Below are 26213 nucleotides of genomic sequence, written 5' to 3' on the forward strand. Positions count from 1 at the left end.
TGACACCAAAGGCACAGGCAACAAAATAAAAAATAGACAAATTGGACTTTATGAGAGCTTTGAAATTTTTTGCATCCTAAAACACTATCAACAGAGTAAAAAGACAACGCCAAGAAGGGGAGAAACTTTTGCAAATTATACATCTGATAAGGGATTGATATCCACAATATAGGAGAGAACTTCTAAAACTCAATAATAGACCAACAGCTCAATTCAAAAATAGACAAAATATTTTAATGGACATTTCTCCAAAGAAGACAAAATATTTTAAGGGACATTTCTCCAATAAGCACGTGATAAGATGTCCAACATCACCAACATTAGGGAAATGCAAATCAAAACAATGAGATACCACGTTGCACCCATTAGATTACTACCCAAAAATAATAAAAACTCAAAACAAAACCAAACAAAAAACCAATCCAGAAGTTAACAAGTGTTGGTGAGGATGTGGAAATCGGAACTCTTGTGTACTGTTAGGGAATGTAAAATGGCATAGCTACTGTGGAAGAGAAAAGCAATTCTTCAAAAAAATTAAAAATATAATTACCATATGATTTGGCAATTCCAGTTTTGGGTATATACTCAAAATAATTAAAAGCAGGATCTCAAAGAGATATTTGCACACTCATGTTCGTAGAAACATTATTCACAATAGCTAAAACCTGACAGTAACCCAATTATTCATTGACTGATGAGTGGATAAGAAAAATGTGGTGAATGCATACAATGGAATGTTATTTAGTCATAACAAGGAAAGAAATTCTGACATATGCTACAAAGTGAATAAAACTTGAGGACATGGCTAGGCGCGGTTACTCACGCCTGTAATCCCAGCACTTTGCGAGGCTGAGGTAGGTGGATCACCTGAGATCAGGAGTTTGAGACTAGCCTGGCCAACATGGTGAAATCGTATCTCTACTAAAAATACAAAAATTAGCTGGGAGTGGTGGTGTGCACCTGTAATCTCCGCTACTCAGGAGGCTGAGGCAGGAGAATCACATGAACCTGGGAAGCGGAAGTTGTAGTGAGCTGAAATCGCTCATGCCCCTGCACTCCAGCCTAGGCAATAGAGCAAAACTCCGTCCAAAGGGATAAGTAAATAAGTGAAATAAATAAAATAATAAAAAAAAACTTCTTGAGGACATACTGCTCAGTGAAATAAGCCAGTCACAAAAAGAAATAATGATATGATTAGACTTATCTGAGGTATAGTGAATAGCCTAAATCTTAGAGACAGAAAGTAGAGTGGTAGATTCCTGGGCCTGAGGGAAGAAAGGAGTGGATAATTCTTATGTAATGGGTACAGATGTCAGTTTTGCGAGATGAAAAGAGTTTTGGACATGGATGTTGGTGATGGTTGTGCAACAGTATGAAAGCACTTAATACTCCTAAGTTGTGCGCTTAAAATGGTTTAGATAATAATACATTTTATGTTATGTGTATTTTATCACAATAAAGAAAAAGTAGAGGAAAAAGCAAATAAGAAGAGGGCTTGATATACCACTGCTGGTTTAAAGATGTAAGGAGCCACATGAAAAGATATGACAGGTGGGCTTAAGGAGATGAAAGAAATCCTCAGCAGACAGGCAGCAATAAAACAAGGATCTCAGTCTTGCAGCCACAAGAAACAGAATTCTGCCAACCACCTAAATGAGAATAAGCCAGGAAGTAGATTTCCACCCACAGCCTCCAGATAAGAGCCATCGTACCTTGTACTTTTATTACTACCTTGTGAGACCCTAAGCAGACAGTCATGCCATTCCATCCTAGACCTCTGACCTACAGAAACTAAGAGATAATAAATGAGTGTTGCAAGTCCCTAGGTTTGTGGTTGTTTGTTACATAGCAATAGAAAACTAATAGAAACTAAAATAAAACAAATGCCCTGGGTGTCAATAGAAAACAAATGCACTGGCAGTTACTTTCTTTCAACACTCTAAAGATAACATTCCTTTTCCTTCCAGTTTCCATTGCATCTATTAAAGAGGTCTAATAATTATTCTTTGAAAGTGATTTATGCTTTTTTTTTTTCCAGCTGCTTTTAACATTTTTCTTTCTGGCAGAGATTTTTGGCAGTTTGGCTAGGGTGTGCCTATGTGGGTTTTCTTTGTATTTGTTCTTTTATGCTCACAGGGATCCTTGAAATATGGCTTTATATTCTTTTCAGTTTTGAAATTTATTAGACAGATTTTTCAAATATTTCTTCAGTTCCTGGAAATACTGTATGCCCCACAATGAGTTCTGAAAGAAGGCCAACATTATTTCAACAAACGATCAACAATATAATTGTAAGAGGGAATGGGAAGTAGTGATAAAATAACTTACAACATCAGGCATACATAAGATATAGTCATGAAATAAGATGGAACTATCAAGCCAGGCTCGGTGGCTCACACCTTTAATCTCAGCACTTTGAGAGGCTGAGGCAGGAGGATTGCTTGAGCCCAGGAGTTCCAGACCAGTCTGGGCAACATGGCAAAACCTCATCTCTACAAAAAATACAAAAATTAGCTGGGCATGGTGGCACATGCCTGTAGTCCCAGCTACTCAGAGGCTGAGATGAAAGGATCTCTCGAGCCCAGGAGGTTGAGGCTGCAGTGAGCCATGATCATGCCACTGCATCTAGCCTGGGCAACACAGAGAGACCCCATCTCAAAAAAAAAAAAAGAAAAGATAAATGGAATTATTAAATTGTGCTACAAGACATGGGAATATTAATGCAATTGCACTTGATTTGGGTTGTAAAAATGGGTAGGGTTAATATAAATAATTCCTTATATCCTGGAAAGCAGGTTATCTTGGGTAATAAGAGATCCCTGCAAATTTTAACCAAGCGACTTGAGTTTTAGCTTAAAATATTCATATTTTGGCTCTTTAGGTAATTGAGCTTTTATCAAGAAGTATAAAACATTTGAGATCATTAGCTTAGTCTGGGAAAAATATGTATATATATACACACACATATATATATAATGCAAAGACAATATAAATAAACATTTAACATGACAGAAAAAAATTACGTTATTTTAAAAATACATCACTGATTTCTGCCTACCCCCAGAGAAAAAATAGTAGGGTCTTTTACGAATCATACATTTTGTTCATCTATATTGCTATAGTATACTGTTAATGTGATTATCTAAAAAAATTATATTATTTGTCTAATAACAACCCACCTCATATCACCATAGCACTAACAATCTTCTCATAAATGTAAGCATAGTAATGGGTACTGTTATTAACATGAGCTCACCAATACAATTTCACATTTCAAATGCAATTTTGGGTGCTCCTTAGAGACCCTGATGTGCCTAAGTTATATTTACTTTTAAACATAAAGATAAAGAAAATAAACATAGGTTATTTGTAAGCCTGTAAAAATTTAGTATGAATTAATACACAGTTATTGATTGTATTTTTGTAATATTTTTCATAGCCTATTGAGTCCTCTTTAAGGACTCTCAAGTTACAAGAGTTCCTGATGAGAGTCATTTATCCAGTAACAACAAAACGTTCTCTTCTTTTTCACTGTCAGTCTTTAGTGCTACTCAAGCAGCCTTGGTTTCTTCATTATTCCCAGTTTCTAAAGTACAATTTCCATAATGACACTGTCAGTCTATTACCATACACGAGCTGTCTGGACACTTCTATACTTTCTGCTTGTGAACTAGATCCCATCCTTTCTTTACTATTCAATGGCGTCTCTCCAGCAAAGCCCACCACTTTTTCCTTGTCTACTCTGTCTTCCCCATGAGCCTAGATAAACATGCTGTTCAACTCTCTTGACCCTGTTGTATATGACAGCTTTCCACCTCATTTCTCAGTTTTCCTTGATAAAGTCTTAGAAAGATGTTGTCAAAAGTTATTCTCTCCTCCAATATTTTCTTAAATTCTCTCCATTCAGGATTTTTCCCCTGTAATCAGGACCCACAAGGGACTTATATTGTTACATCTAAAAGTCAATTCTTAGCCCTCATCCTGATTTATACAGTAGTGCACCCTTATCTGCAGTTTTGCCTTCCACAGTCAATCTCAGTCTGAAAATATAAAATGGAAAATTCCAGAAATAAATTCACAAGTTTTAATTTGCACTCCATTCTGAGTAGTGTGATGAAATCCCATGCTGTCCTTATCTGTCCTGCCCAGGATGTGAATCATCCTTTTGTCCAGTGTATTCAGGTGGTCTATGACCCCTCTGCCTGTTAGCCAACTTGATTTTCAGATAGAAAAGCAGCGTACATAGTGTTCAGTATAATCCAGAGCTTCAGCCATCTACTAGGGGGTCTCAGAAAATATCCCTTGTAAATATATGGGGATTACTAAAAGCAATATTTGCAGGTAACCACATTTTCCATTTCCTGAAAACATTTTATTCCCTTGGCTTTCAAGATGGCAAATTCCCTAGGTTTTCCTCAACTTCCTTGATTGTTCCTTCTCATCTTTGCTCCTTTTTCTTTCTGGCTCTGATGTCTAGACCTTAGATCTTTTATCTTCACTACTGTAGAAAACTCATCTAGTCTCCAGCTTTAAATGCCATTGATATGATCATGTCTCCCAAATTTATATCTCTAGTTTAAACCTCTTCATTGAACTCCAGACTCATATCTAACTCTCTATTAGACATCTTCCCCTAGATGTTTAATTGGGATCTTAAATTTTTCATACCCACCTGCAAGCTTCTGAGACTTTCCTCCAAACACGGTCTTAGGGTATGCCCAGGGTTAGAAATGACAACACCATTCTTCAGTTGCTACAGGTAAAAACTTTGTACTCATCTTTAACTCCACCCACCCTTTTCCTTATACGCCATATCCAGTCCACAAAGCATAGCTGAATGTGGCTAGAGATGGAAAAACAAAAACAAACAAACAAACAAAAACCCAGTGACACCTGTTCTCACTTTACATTGGGGATTGCTGCCCTAAAGTGTGTTCTTGGTGCTACCCAGCAAGCACATGCAATTTCCCCAATCCATTCCTTCCCCCGCCCTCCTCAATGAATAACACATTTTTCTTCTGTCTTCTTTGACATCTGTCTTCCACTTCCCTATTCCTAGCCTCAACTGATGTTCTTACGTACTATTTCACTGAAAAAATAGAAACAACCAGAAAAGAACTTTTAGAAGTTCCAGCACCACTTCTACCCACTTGTAAAGTCAGTCTTTTCTCCTGTACCTGAAGTAAACTGTCCGTGTTTCTTTTATGTAGAATCCCTCTCTATTTGCCTGTTCAATAGCATTACTCCTGAAAGTTCTTCTGTCTACCAGTCTTTTCTATAAGAAAGAAAAAAATGTTTTTACCTCTCACATCTTAAAAATATCTTCTCTTGATCTAATTTCTCCTTCCTGCTAACATACCATTTTTCTCTCATTTCCTTTACATCTTCCTCCTTTCTTTTATATTACTCAAAAGAATTCACTGTATTCACTTTCTTTAAACTTTCTCTTCTGAATCTCTTTTTAACTCAGTCCAATGAGGCTCTGGCTGTCACCATTCAACAGAAGCTGTTCTTATCCAAGCTACCAGTGACCTAGATCCAGTGACCTATTCTCAGTCTTCATTTGACACAGATGGTATCACCCTCCTCCTTCAAATACTTAAACTTGACTTGGCTCCCATGGCATGGGGCACCACTCTTTGTTTTTTTTTCTCCTATTTTTATGCCTTCTTTTTGTCACTTTGATAATTTTCTAATTTATATCTCCAGCCTAACCTCCTCATGTGAACTCTGGACTCATACATACAGCTCTTGACCTGACATGATCACTTGAATACCTAATAGGAACAGCAAGTGCAACACGTCCAAAATTGAGATTCTGTTTCCCCAACCACCTCCAAACCTGCCTCCCCACAGTCTTCCCCACTTCATAAATGGTACGTCCATTGTTCCAAATGCTTAGGTTAGAGCCTTTGAAATCATTAACTTCTGTTTTTGTCATACTACACCTTTGATATCAATTAATCCTGTCATGTCTGCTTTCAAAGTATCTCCAAAATGGCTTATTTTTTTCTTCATTGCTACCACCCTGTATTAGTCTGTTTTCACACTGCTCTAAAGAACAGCCCAAGGCTGGGTAATTTATAAAGGAAAGAGGTTTAATTGACTCACAGTTCTGCATGGCTTGGGAGGCCTCAGGAAACTCACAATCATGGCAGAAGGTGAAGGGGAAGCAAGGCACATCTTAAATAGTGGCAGGAGAGAGAGAGAGTGAAAGGAGAAGCACAACTTTTAAACCATCAGCTCTCATGAGAATTCACTCACTATAATGAGAACAGCATGGGGGGAAATCGCCCCCATGATCCAATCTCATCCCCCCAGGTCCCTCCCTCAGCACATGAGAATTACAATTCAAGATGAGATTTGGGTGGGAGCACAGAGCCAAACCATATCACACCTTGACCTCGAATTCTCATTTCTTGTCTGGATTTTTGCAGTATTCTTCCCCTTCCTTCTTTTGTCCCCTACTCTCTTCAGTAAAGTCAGATGTTGTCACATCTCTGCTTAAAACATCCCAATTGGTTCCCATCTCATTCAGAATTATAGCCAAAAAAATGGAAGTGCCTGTCTAATTTAATATCTTATTATTCTACTCTCACCCATTGTCCTTGTGACACCCTGGTCTCTGAATACATCTGAAACATGAGAAGCATGCTTTGGCCTCAAGGCTTTGTCCCTGTGATTCCCTTAGTGGTGGGGTGTCCTTTACCTGCATAGCTGCACAACCTGCTTCCTCACCTCACTCCTTCAGCCATTTACCTAGTTGTCAACTTTTCTATAAAGTCTTCCTTGATCATTGATAAAATTACAGCCCTTTGCTCTAACATTTTCAATGTTCTTCCTTATTTTATTTTTTATTAGCCCTTTTACCATTACTATTTGTCTTGTGTTTTTATTGTTATCTCCACTAATGTCCACACCCGCCTGGCTTTCATATGTAAAATCCATGAGGACAGAAGTTTTCTTTCTTTTCCCTGCTGTGCTCTTAGACTTTATACTTGTGCAGACATATAGCATGTATTTGCTAAGTTTTTGTCGAATGAATGAATAATGAATGAATGAGCACATAGTGGTTATTACTCCCTAATGATTGCTTACTTGCTTATGAATTTCCCACACTAGAGTCTAAGCTTTCCTTTTTTCTTTTTTTGAGATGGAGTCTCTGTCGCCCAGGCTGTAGTGCAGTTGAGTGATCTCGGCTCACTGCAAAGTGGTAGTATACATAGATATTTAATATAGTGTCAAGTATTGTGAAGGATCTAAAATTTTACCTGACTGATAAGGAAACAAGTTAGCCTGCCATTGTTTCATGGATGCTGACAGAAGAGGTGAGATTCCTGTGTCACAGACAGATGACTTTATTACTAATGGTATAGCAAATGTTGTGAGCAACATATTTGCATTGGTTCTTCTTGCTCCCCATGTCCCCTGAGAAAGGGACCAACAGAGAGGTGCCCAGGTAGATAGATGTACACATGAAGCAGGCTTGTATCACCACCAAAGAGGCCTAAACTTGTGGAACTAAAATCTTTTATAATGGGCTGCAAATAAACTTGTCTGACCTTTTCTTTAGAAGGAGACATTATCTTTATTCTACAGGATAATAACTTGCCTTCTGTTGTAGAGGGAGTCACTATCTGTCTTTCATAGCTCTGCTATTTAAATATCCTTGAAAGGATAGCCTGGAACAAAGGGGCAGTTAATGGCCCTGCTCATAACCTGTGCAGAAGCATAAGAGACCCATGAGGAATTGTCTACCAATAATATCTAGATTGTCTAGATCTCAGGAGACCCCTTAAGCCATGGGTAGAATAGTATAATTAATTATTCTTATTCCAAATACAATAATGATTTCATTATTTATGTATTGACATTTTTAAAAGAGTTAATTATTTCTATTCATTTATATAGACAGCTTTAAAATAATTTTATGGTACTTTTGCAAACATTCCCTTACTATTGTATAGTTTATTTTAAATAATTAATGACTATTAACTATTGATGAAGTCTAGAGTTTAATTGCTTCAACCTTACGATAACTTCAAACACATAACCATTAGAATGCATGTAAAAGCCTGAAACTCAAAAGAATTACAACGTTACAGAACCTGTTCCAAAACAGAGAATATAGTATTCATGCATTTGGAGTTTATAGCAAATGCTTAATCAAATAAAGGACAACCTCTATGAACCTAAGCCAACATACTAGAATACTCAATTAACTTTTGTCCTCCTTCATGCAACTTTCAGCAGGGTCACAAAATCTAGAGAAAAAAAAAATCTTTAAAGGAACAAGAAGAGTCAGTGTGGTGGACTGAACAGCCATTATTATTGTATGGTGTAACACCTGTTTCCAGAATGTGTCCCGTGGTCATACGTGTTTTGATTTTGTATCATCTTCCATTAAAAACACATAGCATAATGCTTGGCATAGAATAGCTGTTTAAAAATTGTTATAATTATTATTAATGATTTAACTTCATAGAAGCTGTATAATTTTTAAGAGGATAGGCTTTTCCATCAGGTTTGGGTTAGAATCGTGACAATAATAATGAGCACTGAAAAATTACATGTCACTCCTCTTTCAACCTCATATTTCTCATATCTAAAATAGGGACACGGGCCAGGTGCAGTGGCTCACGCCTATAATCTCAGCACTTTGGGAGGCTCAGGTGGGTGGATCACTTGAGGTCAGGAGTTCAAGACCAGCCTGGCCAACATGGCAAAACCCCATCTCTACTAAAAATACAAACAGTAGCTGGGTATGGTGGCAGGCACCTGTAATCCCAGCTACTCAGTAAGCTGAGGCATGAGAATCACATGAACCCGGGAGGTGGAGGTTGCAGTGAGCTGAGATCGCACCACTGCACTCCAGCCTGGGGTATAGAGCAAGACTCTGTCTCCAAATAAATAAACAAATAAATAAATAAATAAATAAAATAAAATAGGGACATGGCCAAGCATGGTGGCTTACCACTTGTAATCCCTGCACTTTGGGAGGCCAAGGCAGGAGGACCCTCGAGGCCTCAGACCAGCGTGGGCAACATGAGGAGACCCCATCTCAACAAAAATTTTTTAAAAAATTATCCAGGTGTGGTGGCATGCACCTGTGTTCCCAGCTCCTCAGGAGGCTGAGTCAGAGAACTGCCTGAGCCTGGGAGGTTGAGGCAGCCATGAGCTGAGGTCATGTCACTGCACTCCACTCCAGCCTGGGTGACTGAAGGAGACTGTCTCAAAAAAGAATAATAAAATAAAATAGGGACAATAATATTTTCTTTGATATTTCATGAGGATTAAATAAGATGATGTATGTATTAGCAGATTTTTTCATTCTACATTTATGTTCTTTCTGGTTCAGGTCTTTCTGTAAGTCACAATGGCAGCTCTAGGTTTTAACTTTTTAAAATTACTACTCACATGCTCAGCCTTTGTTTTGTGTTTGTTTTATTTTGTTTTTCTCACTCAACATGCGCATCTTGCCTCTGTGGCTAATACCAGAAGGAGTTCAACTGTTCAAAGTTCAACCACATGATGCGTTAGGACGTATTTCCTCCTATGAATGTTTAAATCCTTATATGAGGCCCAAATTACCAGCTCAGACTTCAGACTTCTTTTTTGTACACTTCATGTTTATTCCTTACCAACAAACCTCGGTAGAATCATCCTGAACCATCAGAGAAGTTCTAAGACAGTGAATCTGAAATAAGAAAGAATTTGATTCTGGGTTTTTTTTTCCCCTCCCTGCTTGAGGTTTTTTTTTTTTTTTTTTTGGCTTCTACATAAATTCATCTTCTTTTATCTCAATGAAGAGCTCAAAACAATGACAGGGATGGACCTGTGAGCCAACCCAGCAAGTATCCCCTGACGCCTTTTCTCCAGGGGCAACTGCTGTGATGATATTTATATGATTAATAGAGGCCATTTAGGTAATTTTTCTCACGGCAACTAAAACCTGCTGTAGAATCATTAGCTTTTCAACCTATAGCCATAGTACAGACAGGCATAATTTTTATTAAATAGAAATTTTTTGTCAACGGGCATCCTGTTATGCCTGTAACAGCCCCTAGCACAAAGCTTGCTATACGCTAAACCCAGAGTAAATGCTAATTGCAGTTATTATTGCAAAAATGAGGATTCCAATGATGATAACTGAGAAAGTCAATAATGCTTCAGAAACAGTGTAAAATCCTAGGATCTCAATTTTTAAAACATATCCAGGCTATTTCTCCTTTTCTAACTTAGAAATTTTATATATGTATACATGTGTGTTGACATATACACGTATATATTTATATATTCAATTAATGGCTAACTAGAAGACTAATTTAATTGATTATTACATTTATGATCAATCAAGGGGAATTTTTAAATCTATATGAATAAAGAATACTAGAAAAGCATATTTGAATTTTAACAGCACAATCATATGTTGAAAAATCATTATCTTTGAAGAGTCTTATCTAAGAGAACTACAAAGTCACTGCAAAGATTTCTTAAATTTTACTACGGTTCGAATATTCACTTATTTCTATAGCAATATCTCCCTGGATAGCAGATAATAAGGTTCCCTTTTCAGGTAGCTATGTGAGATAGATATTATACATTAATAATAACCTGCTTTCTCCCCATATTTACATAACAATAACTCCTAGATCCAGTTCCCTGAATTATCTGAAATAAGAATCAAAAGCATTTGCTTCCCAGGTATTGAAATGACATCTAGACACTTTGAAAACCCTGGACTCTATGTATATTTATGTGTTGTTTGCACATTATGTACTTATAGAGATAGCTTCTAATAATGTGAAGACAAATATCCTTTGCATTTTATTTCTAACTTGTATTATTTACTGTTATTATCTTTAATTTTTGAGCAGTATATAATTTTGCTTTACCACAGATTTCTAAACTTTACTTGATAAATCTGTGTCACCCAGGCTAGAGTGCAGTGGCAGGATCTCAGCTCACTGTAACCTCAGCCTCCCAGATTCAAGCAATTCTCCTGCCTCAGCCTCCCGAGTAGCTGGGACTACAGATGCATGCCACCCTTCCCAGCTAATTTTTGTATTTTTAGTAGAGATGGGGTTTCACCATATTGGCCAGGATGGTCTCGATCTCTTGACCTCGTGATCAGACTGCCTAGGCCTCCCAAAGTATTGGAATTACAGGTGTGAGCCATGGCGCCCGACTGAGAAATCTTTACTCTAAATATAGTAAAGCTTCTTTAATTTCGCTTGTTTCTAATTGTCTTTATATACTGAAGTATAGCTATGTCTTGCATATTAAAGTAGATGTGACATTTTTAAAGTATTTATTTTCAGATATATAGATGTATTTATACATTCCCTTTGATTCTGATAAGATTCAGAACTACTTTGCTGGCCAAATTTGGGCCAGGAAATTTGATAGGAAGCAAATATGGTTTTGAAATTAGATATTTCATAGAAAGTATAAAAAACTTATAAGTTGTTTGTAATATTATTACCTCACATTCTTCTCCATGTAGAAGAGGCATTTTCAGGATTCAAAATGATATTTTTATCATTAGGTTAAAATGCTCTCACAATTAGGTTAAATTCCCTATAATTTTATTATTACATTAAATGCCCTTATAATTTTAAATTTTATAATCTCACTTAGTGATTTAGTTTATACTTTTTTCCCCTAAACTCATTGTTTACTTCCTAATTTATTTTACAAGGGTGTGTCTATGCAGTTTATTACTATATTCCTTGATAAAAATAGCCAGTGGCTAAGAATTTCAGTGTAATCATCATCAATGAAAATAAACTTCATTTTGTGTTGGTTGGTCTGTGTAGTAACAGCTGAATGTTCACGCCAAGCAAATTCAGATTATATCTTTTTACTTTACTTTTTTTTTCAATCTAATGACAGTTAACACTTATTGTCAACAGTTGCAGAAAGAATATTAGCCTAGGAGTCACAATATTTGGATTACAATCCCACTCTACAACTTCCTAAATATTTGACCTTGGTTACATTAATAACTTCTCTCAACCTCTCTGTCTTCTTTTGTAAAATAACAACAACAATAATACCTTCCTATATGGCTGTTTGTGAAAGTTAGATATATATATTCCACACAGGGTCTATTACATAAAGTGTTCAATAACTATCAGCTATACTATTACATTATTAACATTATAATTTCCCTTTCTTTTTCTTTCTCTTCTTCCTTTTTTCCTCTTCATCTTCCAAAATATCTCTGTGGAATTTAACTGATTTCTCTGCGTATTTATCTGAAAAATAGTTCAAATTATTTTCTGCACCAATTAGTCAATGCATATAACACTTTGTGAAATATTAAGCTCTATGAAAATCTGGGGTACACATTGTATTAAATATAGTGTATCTGGGATTCTTCACATATTAAATTGTTTAGAAGTAGCAGCTTTTCATGATTTAACATAAAATACCCTGTAGGAACAATGACGCCTCCCAGCTGATGTAACAGTAGCAGGGAAACTAACATGAGTATCAGAATGAATTAGGCATACCTTGGCAATTCTATAAGCAATCGGGCTGAATGATGCTGTTTCTCAGAATATTCAGAAAAAATTTGTATTTCTGAAATTGAGAATTCTGCCTTCTCAATCTCCAGTATGGAAAGAGTAGCTCCATTTTTGCAAATGAGAAAGGATCTTTTTTATTTTCTGAAATGTGTCCCTCATTGCCCTTCATGTACATACAGAAGCATAATAAGGTGAATTCTATTTGAGCTCTGCCTTTTCAAAGCGTGGGAGCAGTTTGGAGAGCCAACATAAGAGCCACACTTTTGTTCTTCAGTTTCCAAGTGTGATTTTGAAGCAAACAGCTGTGGTTGGTTTGAAGCAATTAGTGGTGACCATTTTGACTGGATATGGAGCTCTCAGAGTGAACTTTCTGCTGATTTTGAGCAGCAGGCTCCACCTCGGGATCATAGTCTCAACACATCTCAAGGTAAGAAGCAAACAGGGACTCTCCAACCACTGCTATTTACTGTTTAGTTAGACTTCAGAAGAGAAAGGGAAGCTGGTACGGTTCTGTGATTACTACAACAAACAGTCGGATAGTTGAATATTGTCAATTACAGTTATGCTGTCTGCATGGACTGATTCCTTTATGGGTCGTACAGATAGCATACAGATATATTTTTGGCTGAACTAACTGAAATTACCAATTGTCTTTGGTATCATTTAGCATGAGATAGTGGCTCAACATTTATCAGAGCAAATTTGACTAAGGGTCACTGATTGTTTATTGTATAATTTTAATTTCAGTTAGACAATGATCTTGCTCAGTGTAGGGTTAAGAGACAGATGTCTCATTTTAGAATCCAATAGGTTAATGAAGAGTTTGTTTTTGTATGTCAACAGGGCATTTTATGTTCATTCTGAAGAAAAGCAGCAGCTTGTGGCAAGTTGCTAAGCTTCAGAGCCCAACTTTCAGCCAGACAGGACCTGGATGCATACTTTCCTTCTGGTAAATATTAAACAAATATTTAAACAATATTAAACAGTTAACCCTAGTGGTCAAGTGTTTGCAGGCATACCTCTGCACTTATTCATTTCTGTGGTTTACTGCTGGTTTTACTCTAAAAATAGCTATTGCATTAAATTCATATGATGTTAATTTTACCTAGGAGCGTGTTCTCAGTATATGTTGTTTTCTTTCTTAAGATGAAAGGGGCTCTTTCCCTCCAACCATGGATTATAATTTAATTAAGATTGCTTCCTCTTGTTATGTACTGAGCTCCTTGAGACAAGTTCCCAGGGTTGTGAGAACCACAGAGTGTGTGCCTCAGTAGATAAGCTCTTGCAAATGGACAGCCACCGTTATTGCAGGAAAGAAAAGTGTCTTATGATAACTCATTAAAATTGACTGTTGACCGAGTAGAAAATCTAAAGGTTAAATATGTAGTCTATTCTCTAAATCACTTCTATTTCTTACATTTACTCTTTTTTAGGTTCTATAACTATGGCCTGTCAGTGGGAGCAGCTGAGCTGCAGCTACATATGGAAAATTCTCATGACTCAACAGTGATTTGGAGAGTATTATACAATCAGGGCAAACAATGGTCGGAGGCAACCATTCAGCTAGGGCGCCTTTCTCAGCCCTTCCATTTGTCACTAGATAAAGTCAGTCTGGGCATTTATGATGGGGTCTCAGCTATTGATGACATCCGATTTGAAAATTGTACTCTCCCTCTTCCTGCTGAGAGCTGTGAAGGGCTGGATCATTTCTGGTGTCGCCACACCAGGGCTTGCATAGAAAAGCTTCGGTTATGTGATCTGGTGGATGACTGTGGTGATCGTACTGATGAAGTCAACTGTGGTAAGTTCTTTTTAGTTGGGGGATTCTCTTTCTCATTTTGAAAGTGTTGACCTTGATGAATTCACTTTTGTCTTGCCAACCAAACTGATAACGGTAAGCATAGCTCCAAAGCTGATGAATGTTATGTGTGGTTAATTAGTCAAGCCATCAGTATTTATTAAGTGGATTTATTAGATACTAGATACTAGATACCAAATACTGGAGATACAATGATAAACACAACTACAGAGACCCTGCCCTTGTGCAGCTTACAATCTTACTGAAAGACAAATATCTAAATATTTAATAAAGAAAAATGAAATGGTAGCTTTGATAGGAGCAATAAAGAAGAGTGCTGTGACCTTATATAACAGTGGCATTGGACTTTCTAGACATTAGGACTTAGATCAGATCTAAAAACATCACAAATCAAAGCATGTATCTAAAAACCCTGAGATGTGGCTGCAAGGCAGATGGAAAATAGCCAGTGTGGCTGGAGCAAGGAGATGAAGGGGAAAGAGGGCCCAAAATATAATAAGGATGAAGGTGTGGGGAAGGCCAGATTCACAGGCCTTTGTAGTACATAGTAGTACAATTTGAACCTAGCTCCAGTATTTCCCTCTGCACTTAGTGGTAGAGTGCAGAAAATAAGTTAGAAGTTAATAGGATTTTTTTTTTTTAATTACAAAACCCTGTCAAGAAAAGAAAAAATTTGCATCTTTCCTTGGACTCAGATTCCTCATGCAGAAATAGCAGTGATTTTTAAAATTGAAGATACTTGAATATTATATTTATTTTATAAATTACTTATATTTTATATATGAAAATTATTTTATAAATTATGCAATTTATTAAATTTATTTTATAAGTAAATTATTTCTTTTATGTATTAAATTTCTGTTCATGAAATACGGATGCTAATTACAAACCAAAGTAGAAATATAAACTGCTTACTACATCATAGAAAACATTAAGAAATTTCCATATAAATCACTGTAGAGAGTTTTGCATATATGTAATCTTTGGTACACATATCATCAAAGGCATATCAAAGTCAGGCCTATTAAACTCAGAATTACCATGCATCTCATGAAATTTACACACCAATATTTGAGTGGATATAATTAAAATTGGTGATTTTGACAGTGACTGTCATATGAAGTGTAACTTTTCCTAAGGCCAATTCATTTTTGCAAATTTAGAAAGCCTTTTCATCTTTTCAAGCTCTCTAAATCCCACTCATTAAAAAATGTTGATGTGCTGCTAAAAATAAGCAAATTGCCCCTCAGACTTCCCTATATTCACTTAGTAGGATGTGATAATGGGAGTACAACTATAGTGTCAAAATACTTCTTGTGATTATGGATTAGTGAAAGAATGTCAGTTTCTCACACGGCTTTCCATCAAGGCATATTACTTCATTACATAGCGTACATTAGAGATCCACAAATCCATGTTGGATTTCCTGAAATATATTGAGAGATGCGGTCTTTTATGGAAAGGTGGAGCTAGGCGTATTCCCTTTGGAAATGAAGTTTGAGTGTGCAGTTAGCACCAAGACAGACAATAGAAAAGTGTGTTTGCTTTAGCGTCAGTTTTATGTCAGAAACGCAGCAACTTGCCATTCACCTTCTGCCCTACAGCCAAAGACTGACATCTGGAGGGTACACTGTGTCCCCCCAGTTCACATCACAGCTGGGCTTGATTAGTCACAAGTGAGGAAATATCAAAAGAAAGCTCGTCTCCCACTTGACATTTACTCACTTGGTTCCCTTCATTAGGTCTAAGCTCCTCTTCTGTGATTTTCCAAGACAGATGATTTATTCTCGCCTGGCTGCATTTATTCACATACCCTTTTATTTATTGTTTCAGAGTATTTGTTCACTTTTGGCATCAAGTGTCATTACTAAGATTAATAAAGGACAGTTGACATTTATTTAAAACAACTAACATGTAAATGAAGCTAAAATGTAGAACTACTTGTTAATTGTAAAACCTGTCCCCTTCCTCCAAAGACTGTCAAATGCCCATTTTATACCATTTATTCTACAGTGAATATCATTTGAAAAATGGACACATTCCCATATTACCCTAGAAATTTAGATAGAGTTTTCAATTATTGACTTCAGTAGGCTTCCCGTTACCTGGTGACTTCGAAGGTCACCAGTGGATTCGTGAAACTGAGAATAGCACCTAGTCCTATATATACTATGTTTTCTCCTATACATACATACCTATGATAAAGGTTTTTGTTTGTTTGTTTTTGTTTTGTTTTTGGTTTTTGGTTTTTTTTTTAGACAGAGTCTCCCTCTGTTACTCAGGCTGGAGTACAGTGGCAGGATCTCTGCTCACTGCAACCTCTGCCTCCCAGGTTCAAGTGGTTCTCCTGCCTCAGCCTCCTGAGTAGCTGAGATTGCAGGCGCCCGCCACCACTCTCAGCTAATTTTTTTGTATTTTTAGTAGAGATGGGGTTTCACCATGTTGGCTGGGCTGGTCTTGAACTCCTGACCTCAAGTGATTTGCCTGCCTTGGCCTCCCAAAGTGCTAGGATTACAGGAGCGAGCCACTGTGCCCAGCCTGATAATGTTTAATTTATAAATTAGGCATTGTAAGAGATTAACAACTACTAACAAAATAGAACAATTATGACAATATGCCTGCGCCATAACTCTTGCACTTTGGCGCCATTATTAAGTAAAATAAGGGTGACACTTAAACACAGGCACTGTGATCCTGTTACAGTTGATCTGATAACTGAGATAGCCACTATTTGTGATGGTACAAGATTTCATCAGGCTGCTCAGAATGACCTGCAACTCAAAATGTATGAATTGCTTATTTCAGAAATTCTCCATTTCACATTTTTTTTTTACCACAGTTGGTTGTGGGTTAGTGTAACTGCTAAAAGCAAAACATCAGATAAGGTGAGACTGCTGTAAGTTTCTTCCTAAGTCTGAATTTGTCTAGGGACTGAAGGAAGTTGGAAGTTGCAGTTCAAAGGAGCTATAATCCAGTGAGAAGAAAAGACCCATACTGATAAATCACAGCAAAATAATGTCAAGGCACATACCTAACATTAGGTTAAACAGAGGTGGAGGAAGAGGTGGGGTGTTTAGAATACATGGGGAAGATGGTGCAGGCTATGGGGAAGAATAGTAGGGATGAGGCAGTCATTTTAATTTGGGAGAAGTGGAGTTTGAAAGAGGAGTTTTTATTTAAGTTTAGATTCTATGAGCATGCATGAAAGAAATTGGATTCGAGAAGGAAGTGTAATACTGCCATTGAAGGATTGTTATCTTGGCACTGATGCGTAAGGACACTAGGATCTGGGACGGGATGGAACCAAAGACAAGAGATTTTGGGAATGAGGTCAGGAAAACATCTACATCAGGGTGCTTGTTAAAAATGTGGATTTCTGGGCTTCACCCTATATCTAATAAGCTAGTATCTGTTTCAGTGTTTTACTATGAAGTCAGCAATTTTACCATGAGCCCCAGGTGATTCTTAACACATGATTGTTCTCAGCTCTGCCTGTTAGAATCACCAAGGGAGCTTAGAAAAAATCCTGATGCATGGCTTTACCACTAGGAGCAATTAAATCAACACCTCTGGAGATGAATTCTGGGCTTTAGTGTTTGTTTGTTTGTTTTTTAATGTTCCCTGGCGATTGGAACATTCAGTTGAGGTTGAAATCTACTGAGCCAGAAGTTTCTCACAGTGAGCCAGCCATGGGGTCTTGATCATTTGCCTGGAGTTATGGTCGTAGAAATGGAGAAGAGATGTGCCTAAAAAATATTTGGAAAAAAATGTCCAAAGAAATTCCATCTTTAGTTCATAAAATATTATTAATTGATATATCATTTAGAAACAAAAAGTCTTAAAAAAAAAACACACTTCAGTGTTGGATTTTAAAAATAAAATGGCTTACCTTGGCATGAGCAAAGTATCAACTAGCATTCTTTAAATATTAATAAATAGAATGTGGTTGCATGTATTTTTGTCCCTAATTATCTTTTGCTTTTATTTCATGTGAATTTCAGCACCTGAGCTGCAGTGTAACTTTGAAAATGGAATCTGTAACTGGGAACAAGATGCAAAAGATGACTTTGATTGGACCAGGAACCAGGGTCCAACTCCAACACTTAACACAGGGCCATTGAAAGATAACACTCTGGGCACAGCTAAAGGACACTATCTCTACATAGAATCTTCAGAGCCACAGGCTTTTCAAGACAGTGCTGCCTTACTCAGCCCAGTCCTTAATGCCACTGATACAAAAGGCTGCACCTTCCGCTTCTATTACCACATGTTCGGAAAGCGCATTTATAGGTTGGCAATCTACCAACGAATCTGGAGTGACTCAAGGGGACGGCTGCTGTGGCAGATATTTGGGAATCAAGGCAACAGATGGATTAGGAAACACCTCAACATTTCCAGCAGGCAGCCCTTTCAGGTATGGATAATGGGTTTTATAATGTACATTTGAAATGCATCTGAATGTCTAAGGAATATGAAAGATCACTGTATTCTTGAAATAAAAGCAAGTGGAATTTGATCAAAGTTACGTTGACACACATTTATCATTTAACTGAGGGTGTATCAAAGCTCTTTACATTGTTTCCTCCTTGACTACCCCCAATAATGTAAGATTAGAATTTCTGAAGATGAACATGTGGCCATTGGAAACAGCTGCAGGTCCTTCCAATTTCAAGTAATTGTTCTACTGAAATGAACAACTTGGAAGTGGAGGGAAGAGTTTTGCACAATCTCTGATATTTTGCAAAAAGCACAGACACTGAAATCTGTGATTTTGCGTATTTCATTTTATTTTTATCATTTTATAGGTAAGTAACAGAAATCCAGGCTTTATTCAACAATCAGTTCCTCTGAGGAAGAGCTAGAGTTTGAATATAGTTCTCCTTACTCCTGGGGGAATATTATTTACTTCAGATTTCACCTGTTGTTTTCTAAAAGTCAGACTTACTATAGCAAGCTCAAATGCGTATGTGGCTGTTAACAGTTTTGTAAAGGAATTTATATATATTATCTATCTGATTCTCTCAGCTATTTCCTGATTTTGGTAAGCCAGAAGTCCTTTCAGCCAATTTTGTAGACTCAAAGAAAAAAGCTTAGAGTGCTTGTGGTTTATCCCTGGCCAAATAGCTTATGGGCAGCAGAACTGGGATTTGGACCAGAACTCACAGTTTCTGATTAATGAACATTTATTTACTTTCCAGCATATCATAGAGCCTATAACATGCAGCGGGCTTGAATATTTGTTCTTTCATCCTATAGTCAAATTGATCTACACATAATATACTGGAAAAAAACTTCTTACCTGTTCCTGGCTAAACTTTTTTTGCATGTACTAAACTTTAGTTACCCAAATTTAAAGCACTGTATCTATCTAAATGTCTAAATCTAGTTAACAGTTTTGTAGCCAAGAACTTAGCTCCAGACCACCTTTTGAAATCTTCTAAAAGTCATAGATGTAGACTGTACAGTGAAGAACACATTGGAATGGGAGATTTGTCCAGATAGATATAAACTGAAAGCATGAGAACGAATCCCCCATCTATAGTGTGGCATCTTTTGGCTCCGCCACAGCGTAATGTACATGTAAGCCTAAGAATGAATCCCCCATCTATAGTGTGGCATCGTTCAGCTCTCCCACAGCGTAAGGTACATGTAAGCATGAGAATGAATCCCCCATCTATAGTGTGGCATCGTTTGGCTCTCCCACAGCGTAAGGTACATGTAAGCAAGAGAATGAATCCCCCATCTATAGTGTAGCATCGTTTGGCTCCGCCACAGCGTAAGGTATGTGTAAGCATGAGAATGAATCCCCCATCAGTGTGGCATCGTTCTGGTTTGCCACAAACATAAGATACATGTAATCATATGGAATGAAATGGAAAGGAAGTCCTTTGACTTTTGTGTAATAATGGCTTATCCACTTCAAGTTAATTCTTAAGGTCTCATTGGGTCAATTATAATTTGCCTCAAGCTAGTATGTAGTGGATAAGCCCTTCTTATGATATTTACTCAAGGATTGGTTTCCAGGAGAAAATCAACTTTGCAGGGAAGCAGCTTCATAGCCAGATCAACGTGGGACTAACCAAGGAACACTTTCGTCATGAACCTCAAACATGAAACTTGAAGTTTGAGACCCACGTTGGGTTACAAATGGAGTGTTCTGATTGATTTTATCTAAGGCTCCTTTTAGTCTTAAAAAAAAAAAATAATAAGATTCAGGCCCAAAAAGATGAAATCAGAGATCCTCCATGCTGTGTGGATTTGTCATTCCAGTGAGTAAAAAATGGGGCCTGAAAGGGGGCTCACACCTGTAATCCCAAGACTGGGAGGCTGAGGCGGGAGGATTACTTGAGGTCAGGAGATCAAGACCAGCCTGGGCAACATGGCAAAACCCCATCTCTACTAAAAATAGAAAACAATTAGCCAGGCACGCACCTGTAATCCCAGCTACTTGGGAGGCTGAGGCAGGAGAATCGCTTGAACCCGGGACATGGAAGTTGCAGTGAGCCGAGATGTGCTACTGCACTCCAGCCTGGGCAACAGAGCATGACTCCTCACAAAAAAAAAAAAAAAAAAAAGGTTGGGCAGGGTGGGACGCTGATTTAAGGCACAGGATATTTTTTTTTTTCCATTGAATGATGGATAGACATAGTTTCTGTTCTACTGAGAAATAGCAGCAATAACAACCAGCATTTTAATTAACTGTGATATGGTAGATGGAATTACCAGCAGATAGGAGGTACTCATTCTTTGTTTGCATAAAGAAAAATGCAGAGATTTTTCACGATCACTCATGTAAAATGAAAGAAATAGGATAGGAACAAATTGTACATGTAAGTATACAGGAACCAGTTTACTTGTTAATGTCATTTGAAATAATCAGCCAATGCTTTCATGTGTGCCTTGGTCAGTAAAGGCTCAGGAAATCATTACACATGAAACTTCAGTTCAATCTTTTGATTTTTATTACAAGCTTTATTTTGGATAACATATAATAAACTAAATATATTGAAAGTTTAGAAACCATCAGCACACAATCGAGGTGATGGAAATATACTTCACCTCCAGTTTCCTGATGCCTCTTTATAATACATTTCTCTGGCCCCTCATTCCTGGCCCTTAACAACCACCGAACTGCTTTCTGTCACTGGACAGTAATTTATACAGTCAAAAAATGTATATAAATAAAATTTTACACTATGCACTTTTTTGTCTGACATTTTATGTTTTTTTCTCTGCATGTTTTACCTCTAGAGTCTGCCTTGTTTCATTTAGTATAATTATTTTGAGATTCATTCATGTTATAGCATGTATCCATAATTAATTCGGATAAAGCAAGTTGATTCATTAATGTATTGATTAATATTTAGACTGTTTCTAGTTTGGGCTATTATGAATACATGTGCTATGAACATTTGTGTTGATATCATTATATGAACACCTACTTTTATCTCTCTTGGGTAAATACCCAGGAGTGCAATGGCTGAGTCTTACGGCAGAAGTATGTTTAACTTTTCAAGGGACTTTTAAACTGTTTTTCAAAGTTTACACTTTTTTTTATTCCCATCAGCAGTGTATGAGAGTTTCAGCTTCTCCACATCCAAGTCAGTGCTTGGCTGACTATTATCAGTCACGCTAATCTTAGCTATTTAAAAATAGATAGTGGCGTCTCATTGTGGTTTTAATTTGCATTGCCCTAAGCATTAATTATGCCGAGCATATGTGCTTATTTACCAAACAAATGTCTACTTTGAAATGTCTGTTCTAGTCTTTCGCCCAATTTTTAAATGCGGTTGTTTGTTTTTCATTATTAAATTTTGAGCTTTTAAAATATATTTTTGATGCAAGCCTTTTATCAGATATATGAATTGCAAATATTTTCTCCCAGCCTGCAGCTTGTCTTTTCAGTCTCTTAATAGATTCTTTTCAAGAGCAGATTCTTTTTTTTAAATTTGATGAGTTCTTCTTATCAATATATTATTTTATAAATCATGCTGTGGGGTCATATCAGAGAAAGCTTTGCCTTACTCAAAGTCCCAAATGTTTTCACATCTTCCCTCTCCTCTCCTTTGGGAACTGAGATTACACATAAATTCAGTTACTTGAAATTTACTGTCTACTCTTGCTCTGTTCATGTTTTTTAAAAATTTATTTTCTCTCTGTATTTTATTTTGAGATGTGTATCTTTTCTTCTTTAATGACTAATGTGCTATCAGCCTACCATGTAGCTGGGACTACAGCCGCATGCTACTATGCCCAGCTAATTTTTGTATTTTTAGTAGAGATGGGGTTTCACCATATTGGTCAGGCTGGTCTTGAGCTCCTGACTTCGTGATCCACCTGCCTCGGCCTCCCAAAATGCTGAGATTACAGGCGTGAGCCACTGCGCCCAGCCTCCTTTAGTGTATCTTGCATGTCTCTATTTTAGAACATATAGAATACTGTTTTAATGAGCATTTTAATGTCCTTAATTGATAATTCTGGCATCCTGATTTACTCTGGATCAGTCCTGACTGAGCGATTTTTCTCCTTATTATGAGCCATATTTTTCTGTCTGGATGTCAGATATGGTGAATTTTATCTTATTGAGTGCTGGAAGTATATATAAATATTCTTGATCTTTGTATTGGTGTGTATTTAAGTTTAGTTGGAAAGAGTTTGACTCTTTTTGGTCTTGCTTTAAAAATTCATTAGGTGGGATCAGACCAGTTCTCATTTTAGAGCTAATCACTCCCAACTAGTGAGGCAAGACCCTTCTGGGTATCCCTGGGAATCTTGAGGTGTTTCTGGTTTGGCTGGTAAAATAAGCACTATTACTGGGCCTTGGTGAGCATGTGTACTGTTACTTTTCATCTTATCTGGGTGTTCTTTCCCCAACCTTAGGTACTTTTCTCTAGGCCTGTCCTAACAAGTACTTAGCTATGTACTTTAGGGGGACTCTTTGCAGAGCTCTGGAGTTTTCCTTCTGTGCAGCCCCTTCTTCTCGGAAACCTTGTCCTGAGAGCTCATGTCAACATGGTTTCCGTGGACTCTCAGCTCTGTCCCCTCAGCTCAGGGAGAACAATGGGCTCCTCCTGGGCTCTTCTCCTGGAGTAGTGGGCTGGAAAACTTTCTCCAGGCATAAATTAGGGCAGTTGTTGGGCTCACCTTGATTGAGACTGACTTTACAACGTCTTGCCAACTTTTGGGGCATATATTTTGGCCATTTTTTTGGTTGTTTCAGGAGGGAGAGAAAGTCTAGTTCTTGTTACTCCATCATGGTCATTGCAGAAGTCAACCTAACTGATATTTATCAATACAGTCTGTTGCTACACATTGAACTTGCTTAAGATAATTTTTAGATGGCATAGAACTTCCTGTCCATTGAATGAGACTCTTTGCTTATTTTGCAAGTGCTCGTTTGTATGGAGGAACTTCAAAAAGTTTGTGGAAAAATGAAGTTAAAAGATAAACATTGAAAATGTGATCTTCAGTTTTCATCCCTAAAGAACTGATGGTCCTGGGAACTTAACAATGTCAATGCAGTCTTTTATACATTATTAACTTAAGAAAAATGGGTGCCCTTTAACATTTGTTGAGATTGGGAAACAAAAAGAAGTCAGAAGGAGCCAAATCAGAGCTGCAAGGTGGATGCCTGACGATTTCCCATTGAGACTCTCACAAAATTTCCTTTGCTTGATGAGAGGAATGAGCAGAAACATTCTGGTGTTAGAGGACTCTCTCCTAAAGCTTTCCCAGGTATTTTCCACTAAAACTTTGGCTAACTTATTCAAAACACTCTCATGATAAGCAGATATTCTTGTTCTTTGACTTTCCACAAAGTCAACAAGCGAAATGCCTGGAATGTCCCCAAAAAACTGTTACTGTGACCTTTGCTCTTGAGTGATCCCCTTTTGCTTTGACTGGACCACTTCCACCTCTTGGTGGCCATTGCTTTGATTGTGTTTTGTCCTCAGGATCATACTGGGAAAGCCACGTTTTATCTTCTGTTACAATTCTTCAAAGAAATCCTTCAGGATCTTGACCCTAGTTCTTTAAAATTTGCATTGAGAGCTCTGCTCTTGTCTGCAGCTGATCTGGGCACAACACTTTTGGCACCCATGCAGTGGAAAGTTGGTTCAACTTTAATTTTTCAGTCAGAACTGTGTAAGCTGAGCCAATTAAGATGTCTGTGATGTTGGCTATTGTTTGTGCTGTTGATTATCAGTCCTCTTCAATTAGGGCACAATCAAGATTAATTTTTTTCCTTGCAAATTGATATGGATGGTCTGTCCCTGTGGACTTCATCTTCTACATCATCTCGTTTCTTCTTTAAAAAAGCTGCCCACTTGTGAACTACTGATTTCTTTGGTGCATTGTCCCCCCAAGCTTCTTGTAAAGCATCAATGATTTCACCGTTCTTTCACCCAAGCTTCATCATAATCTAATGTTTGTTCTTGCTTCAATTTAGCAGAATTTACATTGCTCTGCTAGGGGCTCTTTTCCAACTAATGTCTGCTCCTTCTTACTGTCTCAAACTAGATCCTGTTCAGACATGCTATAATAAATTAGTATGAGTTTATTTTGCTGCCAAAATTGAAATCTTTGCATAGGTTTTTTTCATAATATACATTTTCCATGAACTTTTTAAGGCCTCCCATATATCCACAGGTAGAGTGCCTTACCTATTCTGACTTCAGTCAATTATTCAAGACCTGTCATTGTCAGTGATACATTAGAAAGGTAGAGTATTGAAAAATAAGAGTAGCTTCTGCTGATTAAGAAATACTATACCTTTTTCTACTTCTTTCTTTCTTTCTTTTTTTTGAGACAGCGTCTTTCTCTGTCACCCAGGCTGGAGTGCAGTGGCGCTATCTTGGCTCACTGCAACCTCTGCCTCCCAGGGTCAAGTGATTTTCCTGTCTCAGCCTCCCAAGTAGCTGGGACTACAGGTGCCTGCCACCACACCCAGCTAGTTTTTGTATTTTTAGTGGAGACAAGGTTTCACCATATTGGCCAGGCTGGTCTTGAACTCCTGACTTGTGATCTGCCTGACTCGGCCTCCCAAAGTGCTGGGATTACAGGCATTAGCTACTGTACCCGGCTTTCTACTTCTTTCTTATTATTTTCGTCCTCTCTCATGCCCATATTCTCTCCTTTCTGCTCCCTTCTTCCCCACTCCCTGCTTCCTTCCTTCCTTCCTTTCATCTTTCCTGTTTTCAAGACTTAATGAATATTTCTTGAACATCAGATGTTATCATAATATGTTATTTGTTTAATTTTCATGTAACAATAATAGTTTAAATACAAATAATATTTATTTTCATCCTCATGTTATCAATATAACAGTAAAGATGTGGGGAGGCCAGCCGGACGTGGTGGCTCACGCCTGTAATCCCAGCACTTTGGGAGGCCGAGGCTGGCGGATCACGAGGTCAAGAGATCGAGACCATCCTGGCTAACACGGTGAAACCCCGTCTCTGCTAAAAATGCAAAAAAGTAGCTGGGTGTGGTGGCGGGCGCCTGTAGTCCCAGCTACTCTGGAGGCTGAGGCAGGAGAATGGTGTGAGCACGGGAGGCGGAGCTTGCAGTGAGCCGAGGTTACGCCACTGCGCTCCAGCCTGGGTTACAGAGTGAGGCTCGGTCTCAAAAAAACAAAAACAAACAAAAAAAAGATGTGGAGAGGCCAAACCAATGGCTGTTATATCCATGTTCTTTCTTCTAAATGATTTCACCTTAGTTTTGGTGTGCGTCTCCAACCATAGCTAGTTGCAATAGTACCTTCTGTCTGGCCTTGCTTCTCTCATTTTTGGACCTCCTCACTGAAATCAAATTGATTTTTCTAAAATGCAAACCTTGTCTTAGTATTTTATTACTTAAAACCC

The 26213-nt window shown here is 37.6% G+C and overlaps 1 protein-coding gene across 1 annotated transcript in view; it reads left to right on the plus strand.

Moving 5' to 3' along the window:
- The window catches only part of MALRD1 (MAM and LDL receptor class A domain containing 1), a 678818-nt gene that overhangs the window by 140028 nt on the left and 512577 nt on the right, over window positions 1-26213 (plus strand). Inside the window, exons 15-18 of the mRNA XM_024253733.2 lie at window positions 12808-12960; window positions 13377-13482; window positions 13967-14334; window positions 18354-18766. Coding sequence (XP_024109501.2) covers window positions 12808-12960; window positions 13377-13482; window positions 13967-14334; window positions 18354-18766 — 1040 coding nt within the window. The remainder of the gene's footprint in view (window positions 1-12807; window positions 12961-13376; window positions 13483-13966; window positions 14335-18353; window positions 18767-26213) is intronic.

This window comes from Pongo abelii, chromosome 8 (assembly GCF_028885655.2).
Source record: "Pongo abelii isolate AG06213 chromosome 8, NHGRI_mPonAbe1-v2.0_pri, whole genome shotgun sequence".
In the NCBI taxonomy this organism is placed as follows: Eukaryota; Metazoa; Chordata; class Mammalia; order Primates; family Hominidae; genus Pongo; species Pongo abelii.